The following is an 18,651-nucleotide window of genomic DNA, read 5'->3' as shown; positions in this document are numbered from 1 at the left end:
TTATTATTTATTTTATTTTATTTTTTTGGCAGAACCAGGGATTGAACTCAGGCCCTTGTGCTTGCCAGGGATGCGCTTATTCTACTAAGCCATCTCCCTGGCCCCAACATGCAAATTATTGTTTGTTTTTGGTAACATAATTTGAATGCAAAAGTTAAACTGCTGGTTTCTTGTTCTTTAGTGCATGGATATTATGTATGAATTCATGAACATCACTCTCAGTGGTTTACAAGGTTACTGGAGAGCAGGCTGCCTGGACCAGCAGCCCAGAGGGAGAGGTTAGAGGAGCCAGCCCCAAGTCCACTTGGCTGGAGACCCTGAGGTGGAGCATGATGGTGACTGTAATGACCTCTTCCTCTAAGTGGAAAGATCTCTGCTGCCCTCCCCGGCATCTTGGGCCTTCTTAGCCGGTTGCTGGGAGGCGTCCATGCAACAGAACACCGGGCTGAGGCCAGCAGGGTGGGCCTCTCAGAACCTAGCACATGCCAAGATTCTGGACTGGTTCAGATCCTAAACTCTGGACAGGGGTCAGCACAGCCCAAATCCCAAAGGAAGCTGCAGGGAAGTGGCTCACAGCCCCTGCCCATGGCCCTGAACAGGGCTTCACCCACCTAGTGCTGGCTGTCCTAAGGGGACCCCGGCTGTCCCCGTGAACCCTCGCCCCCATCGCTCCTCAGCCGGCAGAGGAAAACCGCCCGCAACAAGTGGAGGCGCAGCCCTGGAATCGGGGTGGGGGCCAAGGGCCCAGGGCCACTCGCCTGGAACTCCCAGGCACATGGTGATTCCCCGAACCTCCTCGACCCTCGGCCTCCAGAGACCTCTGCCGCCACACGTTTCCCCAGGCTCCCCGCGATCTCTTGTACCCGGTGGCTCTTCAGCCCCCGCGATCCCCTAGGACTCCCCCATCTGCCCGGCCGCCGCGAAGCCCCCTGGCCCTCACTCGCCCTCTGATTCTCGCCATCTCCCCGGTCCCCGCAATCCCCCGTGGTCCTCACGATGCCCCACGATCCCCCAGGACCCCCGAGATCTCTCTGGGCCCTCCGGACGCCCCGCGGTCCCCCTCGACCCCCGTGGCCCCGGCTTCCGCCCGCACTCACTGCTGCACTCGGCGTCGGCGCAGAGCTTAAACTCCGAGAGGCGGCGGTCGCGACCTGGGGACGGCTGTCCCCGCACCCATCCGGGCGGCGCGGACAGCAGCAGCGACAGCAGCAGGGACAGCAGCAGCGTCCGCGCCGCAGCCATGTTGCGGTCCCGCCCGCACGGCTGGGGGCAGGGGACACGTCAGCTGCGTGGCGACGCTCCGCCCCCGCTGCCTTGGCGACCGCGCGCGTCCCGCCCTCCGCGAGGCGCAGTCGCGTGGCCGTCCCTGCCCGCCGCCTCCCTAGGCTCGCGGGTGCGCGGCCCGGCGGGCCGGGGGCTGCGGGAGGGAGGTGGCCGGGAGCTCAGGCCTGCCCGGGGGCTTCACCTAGGGGACGCCGCCGACGCCCGGGAGCAGAGCCGCGAGCTCAGGCCAGCGGCGCAGCGCGCGTTCGCTGGGTGCTGCCTTCGTGCCGGGCTGTGCTCCCCCAGGGACCGCAGATTCCCACTGCAGGTCCTCCGAGAGGGACGGTATGGGGGCATCGGTCCTCAGAGCGGCGGGGCAGGGAGCCGAGATTCAAACCAGGCAGAGCCCTCCCTTGGACCACGGCTCCGGAAAGCTTCCGTCGTGCAGCAAACAAATCTTGTGCCTTTTTCTGGCCAGAAGAGGAAAATTTGATTTAAATGATCATGTAACTGAATTACATATCGACTCATTTTAATTTTTTTTTTTTTTTTCCTGAGGCAGGTGGCGTTTGTCTGCGACCCGCCCATCAGTTGGTTTCCCAGAGTAATCGGATTCTGTAAAAGCCAGAGAAAACCTGAGCCCCCCGCCCCGCAGCAGTCCACAGTGCTACAGCCAGAGACCTGGGGAATGCCCGTCTTCTGGGCCCGGGGCTCTGGCGCTGGCGCTGCGTGCAGGACCGCGCTAGGTCCCGGCGGACTGTTATTCTTCACTTTTTTAGTGTGCTTGGGTGCGTTGCAGTGCAGCAGGCATATCTGATTGACTCTTATGGAGAAAGACTGTTTTCTCTCAAGCCTTGCAGTGTTCAGCCTTCTCAACCTGGGCAGTAGGAAGAGCAGTGTAATTGCTATCACCCAAGTGTCCGTGGTCAGAGCTTGCTGACCAGCCGTGATCTCGCTTCCCTCACACCCCACATCCAATGTCTTTATTTGTAAGAGCTGTATTGATAACGGGCCCACTGAACATCACTCATGTAAAGTGTGCAGCCGGGTAAGTCTCGACATCGTCAGGCCCGGGAGACCCTGGCCACAATCAACACAGCCCCCAAGGGCCTTCATGTGTCCCTAATCCCTTTACCTGGCTAAGTGTTGTGGGGTCTCTTAAGAGCACGACAGTGCTGCATCAGAGGATAGAGACCTTCCCTGACCAGCCTGCCTAAGGGAAGCCCTTCCAACAAGCTCAGTGCCTGGCACCTGTTTTATTGTTCTCAGAGCTCTCGCCACTTGCCTTATGTTTACCTGTTTGACTGCTCCACACCCCAAGTCAAAGCAAACTCCTCCGCAACAGGAGTCTCGTCCACTGCTGCTACCCCACACATGGGGAGGTCCGCCGTGTGCGAGGTGCTTGACACGTGGCTGCTGGATGAGCCTGCCGCTCCTCGCGTGCTATCAGCACTTGGTCAGGCTAAACCCAGGCCCGGGAAACAAATATCACCCAGCCGAAAGGCACCAGGAACAAGGGCGTGACACGTGCTCCCTTGGTAGCCTCCCAACACCTGGAACAGCACAGTGTGTTCACCTTGAGCGGATGGGGAGGGAAGAAGTCTCACTTTACTTTTTTTTCCTATTCTATTGGAAAATCAGTGGCATAAATGTCTGCTTGGCAAGTGCAAGGTCCGCAGTTCGATCCCTGGTACCACATACTGTGCTGGCCCCAGAACTGAGCATGGTGGGGCACACCTGTAATTCCAGCGCCAGGGCGTGTTATGGTTTGTGTGTAGTTGTCCTGCTGAAACTTTATGAGGTTATGAAGCAGACTTCTAGAGTTTGTGATTAATTCTCAATCCAGTGCTGGGATTGAGTGTAAATACTACTGGGATTATAGGTGCGAGAGCTACACCCAGCCCGGGGCAGATAGCCTGAATGGAACATAAGGGAGACAGACTTGCTCTCTGCTGCCATGGTTGCCGCTGCGCCTCCCATTTGCTCCTGCTGTTTTACTGTTTTCTGCTGCCATGAACTGTTGCCCTCTGCCTCTGCCCCGTGCTGCTCTGCCTTGGAGGCAGAAGTATGGACTGGAACTTCCACTAATGATGAGCTAAATAAGCCTTTCCTTCCTTAACTTCGGTGTTGGGTATTTTTTATTTTTGTATTTTTTGTATTTTAGGGAAGGGTCTACAGAGTGTTCAGGGTCTCACTACTAGATCAGACTGGTAGTGATCCACCTGTTTACAGCCTCCCAAGAGCTGGGATTACAGGCGCACGCCACACACCCAGTCTCAGTTGCCCTCTCAGTGCGCCCCGGGGGCAGGGCTGGCACACCGCTAGGCCTGCTTGCAGGTGCTTTAATCTGCTGAGCTAGTTGGCTGGCCCTGGGTGTTGGGCATTTTGTCCCAGCAATGAGAGAAGAGTAACCGAGACAGGGAAGCTGAGACTAGAGGCTCACTACGAGTCTGAACTGTGTAGCGAAAACTCTTTCAAAAAAGAGGAAAAAAAGCAAATGAAAAGTAATTTTAATTTTTCTTCCATTTAGAATAAAATGATGATTGGTGGAAAAAGCAAAACAGCAAAAGGACCTAATTGAACATTACTGTGCTGCTGTTCATATTGAGTTGGTGGTAGAGATCCTTTTATATTTGGGCTGAAGAACTGACTTCGTAGAATTTGGAAGGTTTTGATTTGTGTGCATTCTTTTAAAAAAGTTATTGCCTTAGGAGATGTGAACGTCCAGTGGGTAATGGCAGAACGCTTCTCTGTGAGCACGAGGCGGTGGTGCCCTCTTCCGAGCAGCAGACGAATGTCGTGGGAGGATCATCATCCGTCTTGGGTGCTGTGGCACTAATGCTTACTGTACGCTTTGTTTTTTGCTTTCTTAAAACAGGGTTGCTAGAGGCCAGGGAGATGGCTCAGTAGAATAAGTGCCTGCCTGGCAAGCACAAGGTCCTGAGTTCAATCCCTGGTACTGAAAAAAAAATTAATAAAAAAAAAACAAAACAAAACAGGGTTGCTGACCTTGAACTCACTATGTAGCCCAGCATGGTTTCTAACTTGCAGGGATCCTCCTGCCTCAGCCTCCCCTGTGCCAGGATTGCAGGCGTGGGATGCTTAACCTAAACTCTTATTCTATGCATATTGCTTGTTAACACCTCCTGGGGAGTGCTCACCGAATCACAGTTAAATGTGTATGTTTGGGTTGGAGGAGACAGAAATACAGGATGTGGATGGTTCCTGACTCAGGGGCTTGAAGTCTGCATGACCTGAAGTGTGAACCTGTGGCTTTCTCTCCGCTGGTACCCTTTCCCCGACAGTCCTATCTCCAAGGAGAGGTTTAGTTCAGGGTTCCAGCCCAGGCTCGACTGGCCCCAAGGCAGACGCAGCGGGAGGAAAGCTGCTCAGGGCTTTGGGGCAAGGGTCAGCAAAAGGGAAGGGCTGGAGTGGGAGATAACCCCTCAGGGCATCCCCCAGGGACACCCCCCTTTCCACCTGACCCACCGCCCTGTGATCCACCCACCCTTCAGCACCGAGGCTTGGGGACAAGCTAGAGCCAAGCCATAATAGGCGGTGAGACAGTACTTCTGAGCCATGTCTGGAGGAGGCATGGCAATAACAGTGCCAGTGCACAGTGCCTTGGTGCCCCCGGAGCATGCAGGAGGCCCACCCTTAAGTCCCAGGAAGAGCCTCTCGTGCCCCCAGCAAGGGGACACTCAGTGCCTGCTAATGTAGTACGGTGAAAGGGTTATTGAAGACCCTGGCTCCTACCCCACGGGGTAAGAGATTCACCCTTGGGGAAGACTTCCAAGTTCTGCTGAGCTATGACTGCCCATGTCCATCTTTATCTCACCTTTCAGCCCTATTGGAGCCTGGCTGAGGTGCTCATGAGTCTCAGCATAACAAAGCAGGTAAGAACTGCCCCCAGTAGAATAGAGGCTCTGAGCAAGAGCCTGTGAGATTCCAGGGCTAAGACCTGAGATACTGTCTCTGCTGAGGCTGTGGACTCAGAAAGAATTATACCTTCTTGGCAGCAAAGGTGCCGGCGTCGCGCACACCAAGCTCCCCCTTATTACATCACTAGTTGGAGGCCTCTGTGCGGGGCGCGAGGGCGCTTTATTTCTCCTTACAGCCACACCTGCAAAATGCTTCTCCCTGGCACTCTGCTGGGGCCCCTTCCTGCCTTCCTGATTGATACCAATAAAAGCTGTGAGCTCTTGGACTCGTGGCCTACTGTTCCACACAGCACGAGCCGTCCCAGAGCTCCTCAGCTGCACCACTTTCTCTCTGTCCCTTCACGTGCGCCGTCTTGCCAGGTGGGAGGCTGGTACCCTCCGCGGGGGCTTCTGTATGCCCTCCCACGTCAGACATCTATAGAAGCAGAAAAAATACATAAATCAAGAGTGTCAGACCCTGGACAGTTAGAGAAGACAGGGACTCCAGAGAAGACAGCCAGCCCAGGAGGTGAGTGTGGTCCTTGTTCCAGCTCACTCCCTGGGAGTGTTCAGGTCCCAGCAGGGCAGGGACACTCAACAGGAAGCTGCCGGAGCTAGAGACAGGCTGTAAAGTTGGGGAAGCTACAGCTAGAATTCACAGAGCAGAGTACAGGCAGGAAGAGGTAGGCAGAGGGGGAGTGGAGATATTCCAGACGTCTGCAGAGACCTCCAGTGTGTTAATTCTTTGGTTACTGTGGACTGATCAGGCCCACAATCTCCCACACGAGTGGACAGTGAAGGCTTAAATGAATCACGTGGTATGATTTTAGGGCTCCTGCAGGATCAAAACCCGCTAACAGAATCCAAGATTCTCTAGAAGCTAGAATAGCGATCTGCTCTGGGAAGCCCATATTTATTTATCAAAACAAGGGAGAATACTGAAGAAAGGTGGAACCACTCAAGAACTTCTGCAAGTGAGACATTATGTTAATTTAAGAGAACCACGTTCTCTCCAGGAAGGTCTCCACCCAGATAGTGAGATGCCTGCAGCCCTCAGTCTTGTCTTGATCTAGCTGAGGTTGGAGCCAGGCGCCTTTAGCTGTGGCCTTAGATGTGGCGCCTGGGCCTCCCTCAGACAGACTCACAGTTAACACGGAAAGCCAACTGCGTAGTGTAAATCCTGCTCAGAGCTGCTGCTTAGTGGTCTCAATCAGGCCTCCTCCAAGTCTTCTTTGAGGGACAAGAAGCACACTTGTGGAACCACATGACGGAGAGTTTACACTCTTAGAAAGAAATCAGATTCCTCTGTCTTTAAAGGTAACTAAAGTTATACGTCAGATAAATTCTAATGAGTCTTAGTTAAAAAAACCAAAAACTGGTCACAACAGAGTCAGGAAACAACAACAAATACACATTTGTGTAGCAAGCTGCCCTGCGCAGTGCCATTACCTGCTGATGTCCTGAGGTCTCTGTCTTTCTTCCCTTTCCTCAGAGTCTGGCCTTTGTACCAGTGTCTAGGAGGTGGCCCACCTTCATACCTGGGCCCAGGAGCCCCCCAGTTCTGTTCGGAGGATGACAGGTCACTCCAGATTCTCTCTGATCTTCAGAGTGGGAGCTGCTAAGAGATAAACAGGTGTCTCTTGCTAGCAGCAGTCACTGCGTTAGTAAAACTAAGAAGAGGTTGGGGGAAGCCTACCCTGCCACCCAATCAGTGCTAGAAAGTGCTTTGGTCCAAGTCTCAAGCATTAAAGAGTCAGAAGAAAGAGGAAAGTGAGTGATGGGGGATGAGATCTGCTAGGCCTCTGTGAATACACAGGACTTAAGAGTCTAAAAAGAAGAGAGGAAAGGGAAAGTGAGAAAATAACATGGAAAACCACAGCAGAAAGTGTTACATTTAAGACAGTAAGGAAGTCCTATTTCCATACAGCGAAAGGATTCTGTTAGAAACGCAGGACAAAGCTGTATGGCCAGGATGGGTCAGAGTAAGAAGGCCTTTGGAAACCAAGCCTGAGCACTTAGAATAAAAATAAAGAACGCTCTGACTTAAAGGAAAGGGATTGTCTAACTGAAGTTAAGCGAGTGTCCTGCCCTCCCCAGAGCGAGTCATGTACCAGGCACATCTGTGCCAGCGTGGACAGTTTGTCCAGCCCAAACAGTCGCGTTCTATTGCACAAATAAACTCAAACATCTGACACTGCCACAACTGCATAGATGTATATACAAATTCCTGCTTCCGGTTCGGCCTAATTTACCTTGGCATTATTTTCATAAAGTCAAATATTTGATGCTTTGAAACAAGTGCAGAGCAAATGTGGGGTGCGGTCTGTATAATCAATTGCCAAAGTGCAGACTATTTGGCTTTGTCCATTTAGTTTCTGATATGAACTACTTCCTCACCAGGAAGGCGTCAGGGCGGGGTTGCAGTGGAAGAGCCGGAGACCTGAGACAAGCTGCCAGCCTTCTGTCTCAGACTCTCCCACCAGTAGCACTGATGCCAAGGAGAAGTCTTCTTAGAGTTTTTATTTTTTAATCTTTTATTTATTTATTTGGTACAGGGTCTCGCTATGCAGCTCAGACGTGTAGTGATCCTTCTGTCTCAGCCTCCCCAGCGCTGGGTTACAGGTGTGCACCACCAGGCCTGGTTTCAGGGCCACACAGTGTGCCCAAAGTTTGAGGGCTGGCGTGGCATGTAGTATCGAGGCTCGTAGCAGGTCTGTGTGCTTGCCAGGCGGGTGCTTAGACCACTGGGTTATCTCCCCAGCCTAGAGTTTTTAAAGAAACAAATGAGAAATGCAAACATTTCCTCATTATGTTGTTCAATTAAACAAACAAACAAAATCCCTGACAGTGAATGACAGCCACTGTAGATGACTAAAGAAACAAGTCTTGGCTACCAATGGCTTTGTCACAAAGGTGTGGTTTGTAGACAGTGCTCTTGGGGCTGGTGAGATGGCTCAGTGGTCTAAAGCGCCTATTTAGAACAAGCTTAGCAAAGCACAGGGACCGCGGTTCAATCCCCCAGCACCACATGCCAGCCAGCTGCGCCCCCTGGTGGGCTGAGCTGGCCACACACATACACACACACACACACACATAAATAAGTAAAATTAAAAAAAAATAGACAGTGCTCAACCAAAACCTTCTTCTTCTCACTGAAGAAAGCAAGGGTGCTTACAGCTGCTCAAGTTGCCCTGGGAAGCTCAGCGTCTCTGAAGGAAACACGGAGGGCTGAGGAGGAGGCAGACCTTCCCTGTCTTTGAGACAGCACGCCACTACAGCTGGCTGGCAACAGATGGCCCGTGGAGACAAGGTGAACCTCCTGGTCCTCAGCGCTTGAATTTAGAAATGGAGGGGCCATTGTGAGAATTCCCACATGATGAAATGGGGAGAAGCATCAAGTGACACTAGCCTTCCTACTGAATCCCTAGAAAATGCTGTCCAATAGAAATAGTCACCAACTACATATACAATTTTGATTTTCCAAAAGTCACATTTCAAAAGGGACAACAAAAAAGGTGTATTTAATTTTTTTTTTTCAGAACCACGGATTGAACTCAGGCTTGCGCTTGCCAGGGAAGCGTTTATTCTACTGAGCCATCTCCCTGGCCCAGGTGAATTTAATTTTAATAATACATTTATTTAAAAAAATAAAAATACAGGGGCTGGGGAGATAGCTCAGTTGAATAAGCACTTGCCTGGCAAGCTCAAGGGCCTGAGTTCAATCCCCAGCTCTGCCAAAAAAACAAAAACAAACAAAAAAAACCCATTTACTTAATCCAATATATTAAAATGCCATTTTCATTTGTAATTAATATAAAATATATTTTAAAAATTTTAGTTCATAAGCATTCAAATATGTGGGGGTTTTTTGAAACAGAGTCTGTAGTTCAGGTTGGCCTTAAACTCACTTGAAGGGGCTGGGGAGATGGCTCAGTAGAATAAGCATTTGCCTGGTAAGCTCAAGGGCCCGAGTTCAATCCCTGGCTCCACCAAAATACCCCCCAAAACATGCTGACACGATCCTGAGCAAAGCCAGCGGGGAGGCCAGGTCCGGGTGCCCGGGCGCTTCCTCCAATCAGGCTCCACCTCTGCACCACCCAGTGGCGCTGAGCGATGAGGTCGGCGCTCTCACCACCGGGTCACACAAGCAGCATCTCCATCAGTGAAACTGAGGATCAGGATCAACTGCACCACCGTAAAGGAGCCTCGCGCCGCTGAGGCTTTATTCTCTAACTTCTAAGGGGAGTCTCATGTAGTGTTACAGTCCCTTATTCCCATACTTATCTTCTACACTATCCTAAGTCTAAGTCTTAATGAGTTGCATGGATTTTCTTTGCGCTAACAGTCAACTCAGGGATACAGTCTGAATTACTGGACTGGCTGTGGCAGTGTTTTCCTTTTTCCAAGTACAAGCATGGGGGCTTACGTGCAACCCAAGAGAAAACAGGTTGAGACTTAGCACGCAGTCATTACAACGACAATACTAACTAAGGAAACATGCATCAGGTCACAGCAGCTGGTATCAATCACCTCGCTGTGATTAGCTTCCTGCCATACAGAGCAGCAAAAGTACTCCAACACTGACCCCGGCCAACTGTAGGTGGGAGCGCTCAGTGAAAGAAGGGCAAAGTTAATGACTACCCTAACAACTGAGCAGCCAGGCGACATCAGTAGTTATTATTTTAGTAGATCTGTTTGGATACAAAATTGACCACAAGATGATTATGCAGGGTGAGCGTGTTTGTGCATGCCCCTAAGCCCAGCACGTAGGAGGCTGAGGCAGGAGGATCCTTGCCTGTTCAAGACCAGCCTGGGCTACAAAGTGAGCTCAAGGCCAGTCTGAGCTGCATGGCAAGACCGTCTCAAAAAGGCAGAAATAAATAAAATTATGTACATTTAAAATTGCACTTTGTTTTCTGCTAATCCTGACACCTGGGTGAGCTCAGATTTTTCAATGCATGCCTTTTCCCTTATGATTCCCATTTTTATCTCTTTGCACCCTGCTGAAATTTAACTGTATTGTGGACGTTTATAGCTTATTGGAAGTCAGGATTACACTGTCTCTAAAGGCCAGTATGCTGCCTGAGTCATGCAGTGACCCCATTACTGGTGGACTCTTGATCAGATCAGGCTTGGTATCACTCATTTTTCTTCTTCTTCTTTTTTTTTTTTTTTGCGGCACCGGGGATTGAACTCGGGCCCTTGCGCTGGCCAGGGAAGCGCTTATTCCACGGAGCCGTCTGCCCGGCCCCACACTGTTCATTTTCTGTGTGAGTCAAGCGCGCCTGTCCGCCGAGCCCGCGGAGGCCCGCGGAGCCCCACGCAGCGCCGCGCCGCCTTCCCGCCCGGCATCCCTCCCTGCGGGGTTGGCGCCCGCTCCCCGCCTCTCACTGCACAGGCGGTTATCCGCGTTCTCATCAAAGCTGGTCCACACGGCCCCGGGTCCACCTTCTTGAGAGGAAAAACAGAATTCTTGCCCAAGTTGCGGAGGAGTCAAGTCACTGAACTGAAAGCTAAAAAAGTTTTCAAGGAAGAAACCAGAAGGCTGTGCGTGGATTTCTTCGGGTCAAGTGACAGTGCTCCCTGTCACCGCTCCCTCGCCCAGGCGCCGTCGCGCACCGCGATCTCCATACGCAGCGCAAGTCTTTCATTTTTCAGTAGGTGACAGGCGAGACGTAACTCTGGAGCCAAGTTTACCTGAAAGGCTCCCTCAATGTTTACTTCCGGGGTCATCCCGGAAGTCACTTCCCAGGTCGAGACGCCGCCCGCCAAATTGCCAGCGCGAAACAGGCAGTAGGGCCCGGACGCGCGTGCGTCGTGAGCCGGGGCGCGGGGCGGGTCCTGCGCATGCGCACAGGAAACGCTCGCCACTTCCGCTTCCGGTGCGTCTCAGCGCGCGGCTCCGGAGCAGGTAGAGCTTGGGTGCTGCCTGGGGTTCGCTTGGGGTGGTTGTGTGCGACTGAGACCCAGGGGAGCGGGCAGGATTGCTGGGCCACGCCCGTGGAGCTTTCTGGGTGTCTGATGCTCTGGAGCCTTGAGCTCTGAGGACGCGGGGTGGGGCGCAGGGGCTCGGGTTACCGTGGCAACCGCGTCCCGCGGGCGTGCGTCCCGCGGCTCCCGGAGGGCGCGCGCGCTGGGGCGCCTCGGAGGACCGAGCGGGTGGGAGCGTGGCCCGCGCGTCCTGCAGACCTGTCCGGTTGGCCCCGGCTCCACTTCCGACGTTTTCCTCTGGCCGCTGGTAAAGAAGCAGCGATCGAGGCAGTTTGGTGTCCCGAGCCGGGATCCTGCTGTCTGGTGCGGAGAGAGCCGAGAGCTGAAGACGCGCCGGGAGACGGACGAGGCGCTCCTGTCGCGCCGACGTGGGGCCGAGCGAGGGCTCCCCGGGTCGCTTTGCGGATTAGCGGCGCTGCGAGTTTGGCCTCTGTCTGTAGCTTCCTCGGCCAGGCTGAAGTCCGATTAAGAGAAGTAATTTGTAGGCCAGGTGTGTGGCAAGGCGCCAGGAAATAACAGCTACTACTGCGTTCCCGTTGTGCTTGCTACAGTGTTTGGTGCGCGTTGCGCTGTTTCTCTCGGTGTGTGCTTTCTTTTCTTTCTAGTCGGGGGCGGTGTCATGTCTTCGTGTGTGCTGGGATACAGAAATAGTTGGTTTTCTCGTGGACCCTCTTGGATGGTGCTGAACTTCCATTGCGCACCTTGGAAGAGGTGCCGGATGCAGTGGGTTTTGCTGGCCAGGTGATGCTGTTGGCTGACGTGATGGGAATCACTCCTGGAACGCAGCCTTTGGGTTAAGACACACAACAAGTAACTGGTGCTGTGTTTTTGCTCTGGAATAGGCATGAGTGATTTGAGTGAAGAATTGCCAAGGCCGGGGTCAGACGGTGACCAAGTGGAAACATGTGTGGTCTCTGGTGCGGGCATGCACTTCCCGTGGCTGCGCAAACATCTAGACAGCGTGGGTAAGTAGGTGGGACCGAGCCGTGCTGGCTTTCTTGCGAGGGGACGGTGAGGGCCGGCTCGCGTCCAAAGGGACAGCCAAGAGGGCTCAGTTTTCAAGATACTCTCGGTGCTTATCATCTTTTGGGCTACAATTGGAAAAGAAATAATAGAGATTCTTTTTTTAAAAAAATCCTTAACGTATAGTCTATATTATGGTGGTTGCATTTTTTTAAAGCAGTGCTTGCGAGGCGGGGGTGGGGCGATGGCTCAGTAGAATAAGCGCTTCCCTGGTGGCAAGCACAAGGGGCTGAGTTCATTCCCTGGGTCTGCCAGAAAAATAAATAAAATAAAGCAGTGCTTGCCTTATCTCAGGGCTGGCTGAATAGAAGGGTGTATGGCATCCCCCCCCAACCAGGAATTGAACTCAGGCCCCTGAGTTTGCCAGGGAAGCACTTATTCCACTGAGCCATCTCTGGCCGCATGCATGTCCCACTGAGAAGCTCATGCTTGAGAAGTATTCAGGAAATTTCTGCTTTTTTTTTTTCTTTTGGCGGAACCGGGGATTGAACTCAGATCCTTGTGTTTGCCGGTCAAGCGCTTATCCTACTGAGCCATCTCCCCGGCCCCTAGGAAATCTCTGTTGAATTGCTGAATTTTTGTTGAAATAACTCCTAATACAATGATGATGTAATAGGTTTAAAGCAGAGTACTTTCCCCCGTGTTCCACCCATTTTTATCAAATGCAAGCACAAGCAATTTTTCTGTGAGTTAAATTCCCTATAGGAATGTATAAAAGCAGCATTTAAATATATTTGTGTTGGGTAGTATAGATCTGGGGATGTATGTGCTGCCTCTCCACCCTGACGTCTTCCCTGGCTCTGCCATCTTTCTCCTTGCAGAGATTCCTTGGCTTCTGGAATTTAGTTCCTGCCAATAAAAATTTCCCTCTTGTGTCTGTGTGTGTGATGGACTGGGAATGAAGCCAGGGCCTTCGCGTTGAGCTACATCCACAGCCCTTTTTTATTTTGCTTGTATGTAGGTGGGTGCGTGGGTGGGTCAGTCGGTTAGTCGGTATTTATTTTGAGACAGGGTCTCACTATGTACTTCAGGTTGACCCTAAACTCACTTTGCCTTTCTTTCCCCCCTTTTTTTTGGTGCCAAGGATCAATCTTAGGACCTTGGACCTTGTGCTTGCCAGGCAGGTGCTTAAGCTGTTGAGCTATCTCCCTATCCCTGAACTCACTTTGTATCCCAGGCTGGCCTTAAACTTGAAGCAGTCCTCCTGCCTCAAGCTCCCGAATGCTGAGTTTACAGGTGTGTACCGCCAGACCATTGTAAAAACTTAAGTATTGTCTCATTTGATGACCTCAGTAAATCCATCCTCAATAAATTTACATGTTAGACTTTTTTCTTTTTAAAAAGTTTTTGTCTTTTTGAGGCAGGGTGATGGTATGCAGTTCAGCCTGCCTTGAGCTCACTTTGTAGCCTGGCTAGTCTCAGCTTGCACTGTTCCTCCTGCCTCATCCTCCTAAGTGCTAGGATTACAGAAATGTGCTACCATGCCCAGCTATGCTAGGCATTTTAAATATGAGGAAACTGGAATTTAAAGGAGTAGTGGTATTAGGAATCCAGTCCACTCCTTTGATGTGTAGCTCAGAGTGGCCTTGAACTCACTCGCCTAGGCTGTCCCACCCCGAGTGATCTCCTGCCTCCACCTCCGGCATGCTGGGATTGCTGGAGCGTGCCAGCACATGTCTGGACAAATAGGTCGTGGTCTCAGCAGTCAAGTCTGGTCTGTCTGTCCTCAGGGCTACCCTTGGAGACTCTGAGGTGGAGAGGGACCCCTAGCTCTCTCTTGGCCCGAGAATAGTCTTCTTTCAGGTGAATGAAATATATTTTAGGGGCATGGTATTTTGTCAGTGTTGGGGACTGGTTGCCTGAGAGTGTTGCTGGTCTGAGTGGCTGGAGTGTAGCTTGTTGCTGAAGCTTCTGATCTGGAGGCTGGGTGGGCTGTGTTCTGCATTTCCAGCTGGTTCTGGTGTTCCCAGTTTCAGGAGGGCACGAGCAGCAGGTGTATTATCTGTACATGAAAGTTTGGAAGCCTTTAGGGCAGTCACCTTCTACTTTTTTTTAACCTACATAACCCCTACTTTGTTCTTTTTCAGATTGTTTTCTGCCTTGCACAATTCTAAGGTGTCATTTCAAGTTTCTTTTTAACACTTAACAGAGCCAGCCAGATAGCTCAGCAGCTTAGGTAGACACAGGGACTGGGTTTGAGCCCCAGCATGCTGCGCTAGCCCCGCCCCCAGGTCATGCTGAGCTAGCGACTGAGGCAGGGCGTCGTGGGTGTAAGCTGTGACCCCAGTGTTTAGGAGGTTGAAAACAGGAGAGTCACCATGAATCTGATCTGTGTAATGAGGCCCTGTAGACCACCATACTAAAAGAAGAAAAAAAAGTTTTAATAGATACTTTCTAGTACATAATAGCATTTTAAATGAAATTATATTATTTTAAAATAGATTTGATGGAATCTAGTACAGAGATGTAATACCTTCTATACGTTTGAAAAAACTTTTATATGAATTTGCCTTTTTTTTTTTTTTTTTTTTGCGGAACCGGTTGAACTCAGACCCTTACACTTGCCAGGGAAGCGCTTGTTGTACTGAGACATCTCCCCAGCCCCTTGAATTTGCCTTTATACTTAATGTTTTTGAGTATTAAAATTTTTAATTAGTTGTACACAGTTGTTTAAAATAATTTTTGTTAAATCTGAGTATTCAAAAAGTAAATTAAGGCAGGGGAGATGGCTCAGTGGAATAAGTGCTTCACTGGCAAGCACAAGGGCCTGAGTTCAATCCCCAGTTCCACCAAAAAAAAAAAAAGTAAATTAAGTTTTGTTTTTTTTTTCTTCAGAACCAGGGATTGAACTCAGGCCCTTGCACTTGAGAGGGAAACGCTTAAATATATTTATTACCTTTTCCTAAGTGGCTCATATAAGTGATCATTCTTTTAGAATGAGAAAACATTTGGCATCAATTCTCTTTTAATCTCTGAGAAAAGACAGCGTCTCACTATGTAGTTTAGACTGGCCTTAAATTCATTATGTGGCCCAGGCTGGCTTTGAATGCATGGTGATTCTCCTGCCTCAGCCTCCTGAGTGCTAGGGTTATAGGCATGTACCACCGTATCCAGCTAGCGCTGAGAAATTTTAATCATATATGGATTAAGACATCAGAGTGGAGGTTTTTAAAAAAATTTTTTTTAATATATGCCCAAGAGGTTTTTTTTTTTTTTTTTTTTTTTTTTTTTTTTTTTTTTTGGTGGAACCGGGGATTAAACTCAGGCCCTTGTGTTTGCCAGGGAAGCGCTTATTCCACTGAGCCATCTCCCCAGCCCAGAATGGAGTTTTTTTGTTGTTGTTTTTGTTTTTTTGGTACCAGGAATTGAACTCAGGACCTCATGCTTGCCAGGTGGGCTGTGTGCTGCTGACCTGTATGCCCAGCAGAAATGGAGTTTAAACAAACAGTATATGAGGTCTTTCGCTTCTAATTGTTCATGTGAGAATCGTATGATCATTATTGGATCATTTTACAATTCAGATAAACTAGAAATAAAAATCAAAGAAGTGAAAAACTTCTAGTGCAAAGATGTAGTTTGACTTGCAAAAGACGTTAGAATCATTGATTTTTTTTTGAATGTAATTAGTACAGGGTCTACAGGGTCTCACTACACAGACCGAACTGGTAGTGATCCTCCTGTGTTCAGCCTCCCCAGTGCTGGATTACAAGTATGCACCACCAAGCCTGGTCTTGGTGCTTCTGTGGTGCCAAGGATTAAACCCTGGTCCCTGCGTTTGCCTGAGCAGGTGCTTGGTCTGCTGAGCTATCTCGCCGGCCTTGAGTCGTGTTTGAATGACATGGTGGCTCTGCTAGCTCAACAGTATCTGCTTGGCTTTTCTTTGTCTGAGTGTGTCCAGTGAAGCTGCCCTGGTGAGACTTGTGCTTGTTTAGGTTTCCTGAATGGTTGAATCTTCCATCTTTCTAGCAGCTGGAGGGAAGAAGAAGAAGGACTTTGCGCAGACCACAGGTGCTTGTCTGAGTCTCGCCCAGGAGGCCTTGCTGCAGCAGCAGTGGCCGCGCGCCGCCGAGTTCATGTACAGCTACCTGCAGACCCTGGAGGACTCGGACAGCAGCCAGCGGCAGGCTGCGCCCAAGCAGGGACTCCAGATCTGAACTCTGGTTCCCAGACCCCTGACATCAGTGCATTCCAGTGGTGCTTCCTCCCTTCCCCTGCACAGGATGTTTTTCACCGTCAGACAAAAACTCTGTGAATTCTGCATTAAAATAATCTTTTGGGGCTGGGGAGATGGCCCAGTGGAATAAGTGCTTCCCTGGCAAGCAGAAGGGTCTGAGTTCAATCCCCGGTTCCACAAAATAAATAAATAAATGAAATAAAATAAAATAAAATCATCTTTTGATTGCACTTCTTTCTTGGGCTTTATACTTTGCAAGAGTCATTCTGTGTCTTTACCCAGAGTGATCTGTTGTTTTGTTGTTTTATCAAGACATAATTAACGAACACATCATGCAGTTCACCCACTGAAGATGTGTTGAACCCAGGGCCTTCCCACAGCTACACCCTCAGCCCTTTGTATGTTTTAAGACTGGATCTCACTATGTCACCGGGTTGCCCAGGCTGGGCTGGAACTTGCAGTCCTCCTGCCTCAGCCTCCTAAAATGCCGGGCTTACTGGTGTGGGACACCATACCTGGCTTTGTGGAAAATTCTTAATTTGGCATTCTCAGTACAGAGCAGATGTGGTCCTCAGATGGGGTCTCAGCAGACTTGGGCTCTGTTGTCCTTGTCTATAGAGGGTGAAGAGGCTGAGATCAGGGACAAAGCCAGTGTGCCTGGAACTCCAGTTTTTTGGCATAGTCTTCTTCCTGCACTGACTGAAAGTTTGTATTTGTTAATATTCTGTGGTATATTATTATTAAATGTAGAGTTATTACTATTTATGTTATTCTATTTATTTTTATTATCATACTCACTGTGTAACTCAGGTTAGCCTCAAGCTCTCAGCCATCTTCCTGTCCCATCTTCTCAAGTGTTGAGATTGCAGATGTGCACCCCTACCTCCAAATTTATTTTTATTACGTATATTCTCTGCCTTTGTTATTATTATCATTTATATTTAGTACAGAGTCTGTAGGGTACAGGGTCTACAGGGTCTCACTATGTAGATTGGACTCATAGTGATTCTCCTGTTTTCACCCTCCCAAGCACTGGGGATTACAGGCATGCGCCACCACGCCCAGTATCGATTGCCATCTCCGCATGCCGCGGGGGTGGGGCCAACACGGTATACGGGGGATCAAACCCCGGCTGCTGTGCTCTGCCTAAGCAGGCGCTTTAGTCCATTGAGCTATTTGGCTTGCCCTTTCCTGCCTTTTTTAGATTGCTAATTTAATGATACTGTTACACTTAGCATTTTTTATTTTATATTTAACTTATTTTGATTTTTTTGACATAGGATCCAAAAAGGTCTGTTTAGGCTGGCCTTGACTTCGCTTTGTAGCCCAGGCTGGCCTTGAACTCGTGGTGATCCTCCTGCCTCAGTCTCCCAAGTGCTAGCATTACAGGCCTGTGTCACCCACCATTGCCTGCTTTACTTAGTTTTAAATTAATTCAAATAACTGAGGTTTTATTCCATAGTATGTGATACTCATTTTACTCGATAAACTATTATAAAATATTGACAATAATACTCTCTAGATAAAGAAGTATAGGGTTTTCAATGTTCCAACCTGAAAAAAATTAAAATCGTACATTTTGGTAGTAATTTTTGCTTTGACAGATTATATGGAAGCTTGGAAGCGAAATTCTATTTTACCACCCCAAAAGCAACGTGGAGACTTTCAGTGCCTTTGCGGACCAGATGAAGAACATCGGCGTCTTGAATTACCTGAAGGCGAGTGGAGGCTCTGACTGCACGTGTGTCCCTCCCACGCGAGGCTTGTGTGTGCAGGTGGCCCGATGGACCGAGGCTGAGAATTGAGCACGCTTTGCTCCGTTAGCCCTGCGTGGTGTACCCTCGCCGCTCGCATCGGGCATCCGCGGTTATCTGGCACAGGGGCTGAGCAGGCTGTACTCCACGGTGGCCACGCAGGGCAGCTTCCTGGCTGAAGGATCGTTTCCCCGGTGTGGTGACGGGAGGGAGAGTGCCTGGAGGCGCACCTCGGTGTGAGGTGCTCCCTGCTGAGCTCGGCCCCTGCTGTGTGGGCTTGTGTGGGGTTAAGGGACCCCTGTGGCTTCCTGGACAGAGGGGCTTCCTGGCTGAACCAGGAGGAGGGGGAGGAATGGCCTCCTGCACGCTGCTTTGCTTAGAAGCTGGGTAGCCATCTGGTCGGGAGATGGGGTGGGCTTGTAACAGACTTGCTGGGTAGGCCCCCTTTGGCCCCTGGAGTCTTCTCAGTGAGGACGCTGGGTGGAAGCCTCATTTCTTGCTCTGGAGACTGAGGTGATGGTTAAGC

At 50.4% G+C, this 18,651-nt stretch overlaps 2 protein-coding genes and 1 long non-coding RNA gene across 5 annotated transcripts in view; 1 reads left to right on the top strand and 2 right to left on the bottom strand.

The window, feature by feature from the left end:
- Positions 1-1,268, bottom strand: part of Mia3 (MIA family member 3, ER export factor) — a 38,662-nt gene extending 37,394 nt beyond the window's left edge. Inside the window, exon 1 of the mRNA XM_023710196.1 lies at positions 1,098-1,268. Coding sequence (XP_023565964.1) covers positions 1,098-1,242 — 145 coding nt within the window. The 5' untranslated portion in view covers positions 1,243-1,268. The remainder of the gene's footprint in view (positions 1-1,097) is intronic.
- A 3,018-nt stretch (positions 1,269-4,286) lies between these two features.
- LOC111815494 lies at positions 4,287-8,547 on the bottom strand. 3 transcript variants are annotated; one of them, XR_002820169.1, is made up of 3 exons: positions 8,359-8,547; positions 6,633-6,798; positions 4,287-5,619 (listed from the first exon to the last, which is right to left on the bottom strand). It is a non-coding gene; the product is annotated as an uncharacterized LOC111815494 (long non-coding RNA). The 3 variants fall into 3 exon arrangements; XR_002820168.1 differs by lacking the exon at positions 8,359-8,547 and adding an exon at positions 7,436-7,770 and having other exon boundaries at positions 6,633-6,801; XR_002820170.1 differs by lacking the exon at positions 8,359-8,547 and adding an exon at positions 7,436-7,770.
- Positions 8,548-11,077: 2,530 nt separating this feature from the next.
- Positions 11,078-18,651, top strand: part of Taf1a (TATA-box binding protein associated factor, RNA polymerase I subunit A) — a 26,803-nt gene continuing 19,229 nt past the window's right edge. The window contains exons 1-3 of the mRNA XM_023710195.1: positions 11,078-12,139; positions 16,164-16,332; positions 18,023-18,093. Of these exons, the coding sequence (XP_023565963.1) occupies positions 12,019-12,139; positions 16,164-16,332; positions 18,023-18,093 (361 nt within the window). The 5' untranslated portion in view covers positions 11,078-12,018. The remainder of the gene's footprint in view (positions 12,140-16,163; positions 16,333-18,022; positions 18,094-18,651) is intronic.

Source organism: Octodon degus, unplaced genomic scaffold (genome assembly GCF_000260255.1).
Source record: "Octodon degus isolate 3935 unplaced genomic scaffold, OctDeg1.0 scaffold00017, whole genome shotgun sequence".
Taxonomy (NCBI): domain Eukaryota; kingdom Metazoa; phylum Chordata; class Mammalia; order Rodentia; family Octodontidae; genus Octodon; species Octodon degus.
This window is presented reverse-complemented; position numbering and strand designations above follow the sequence as displayed.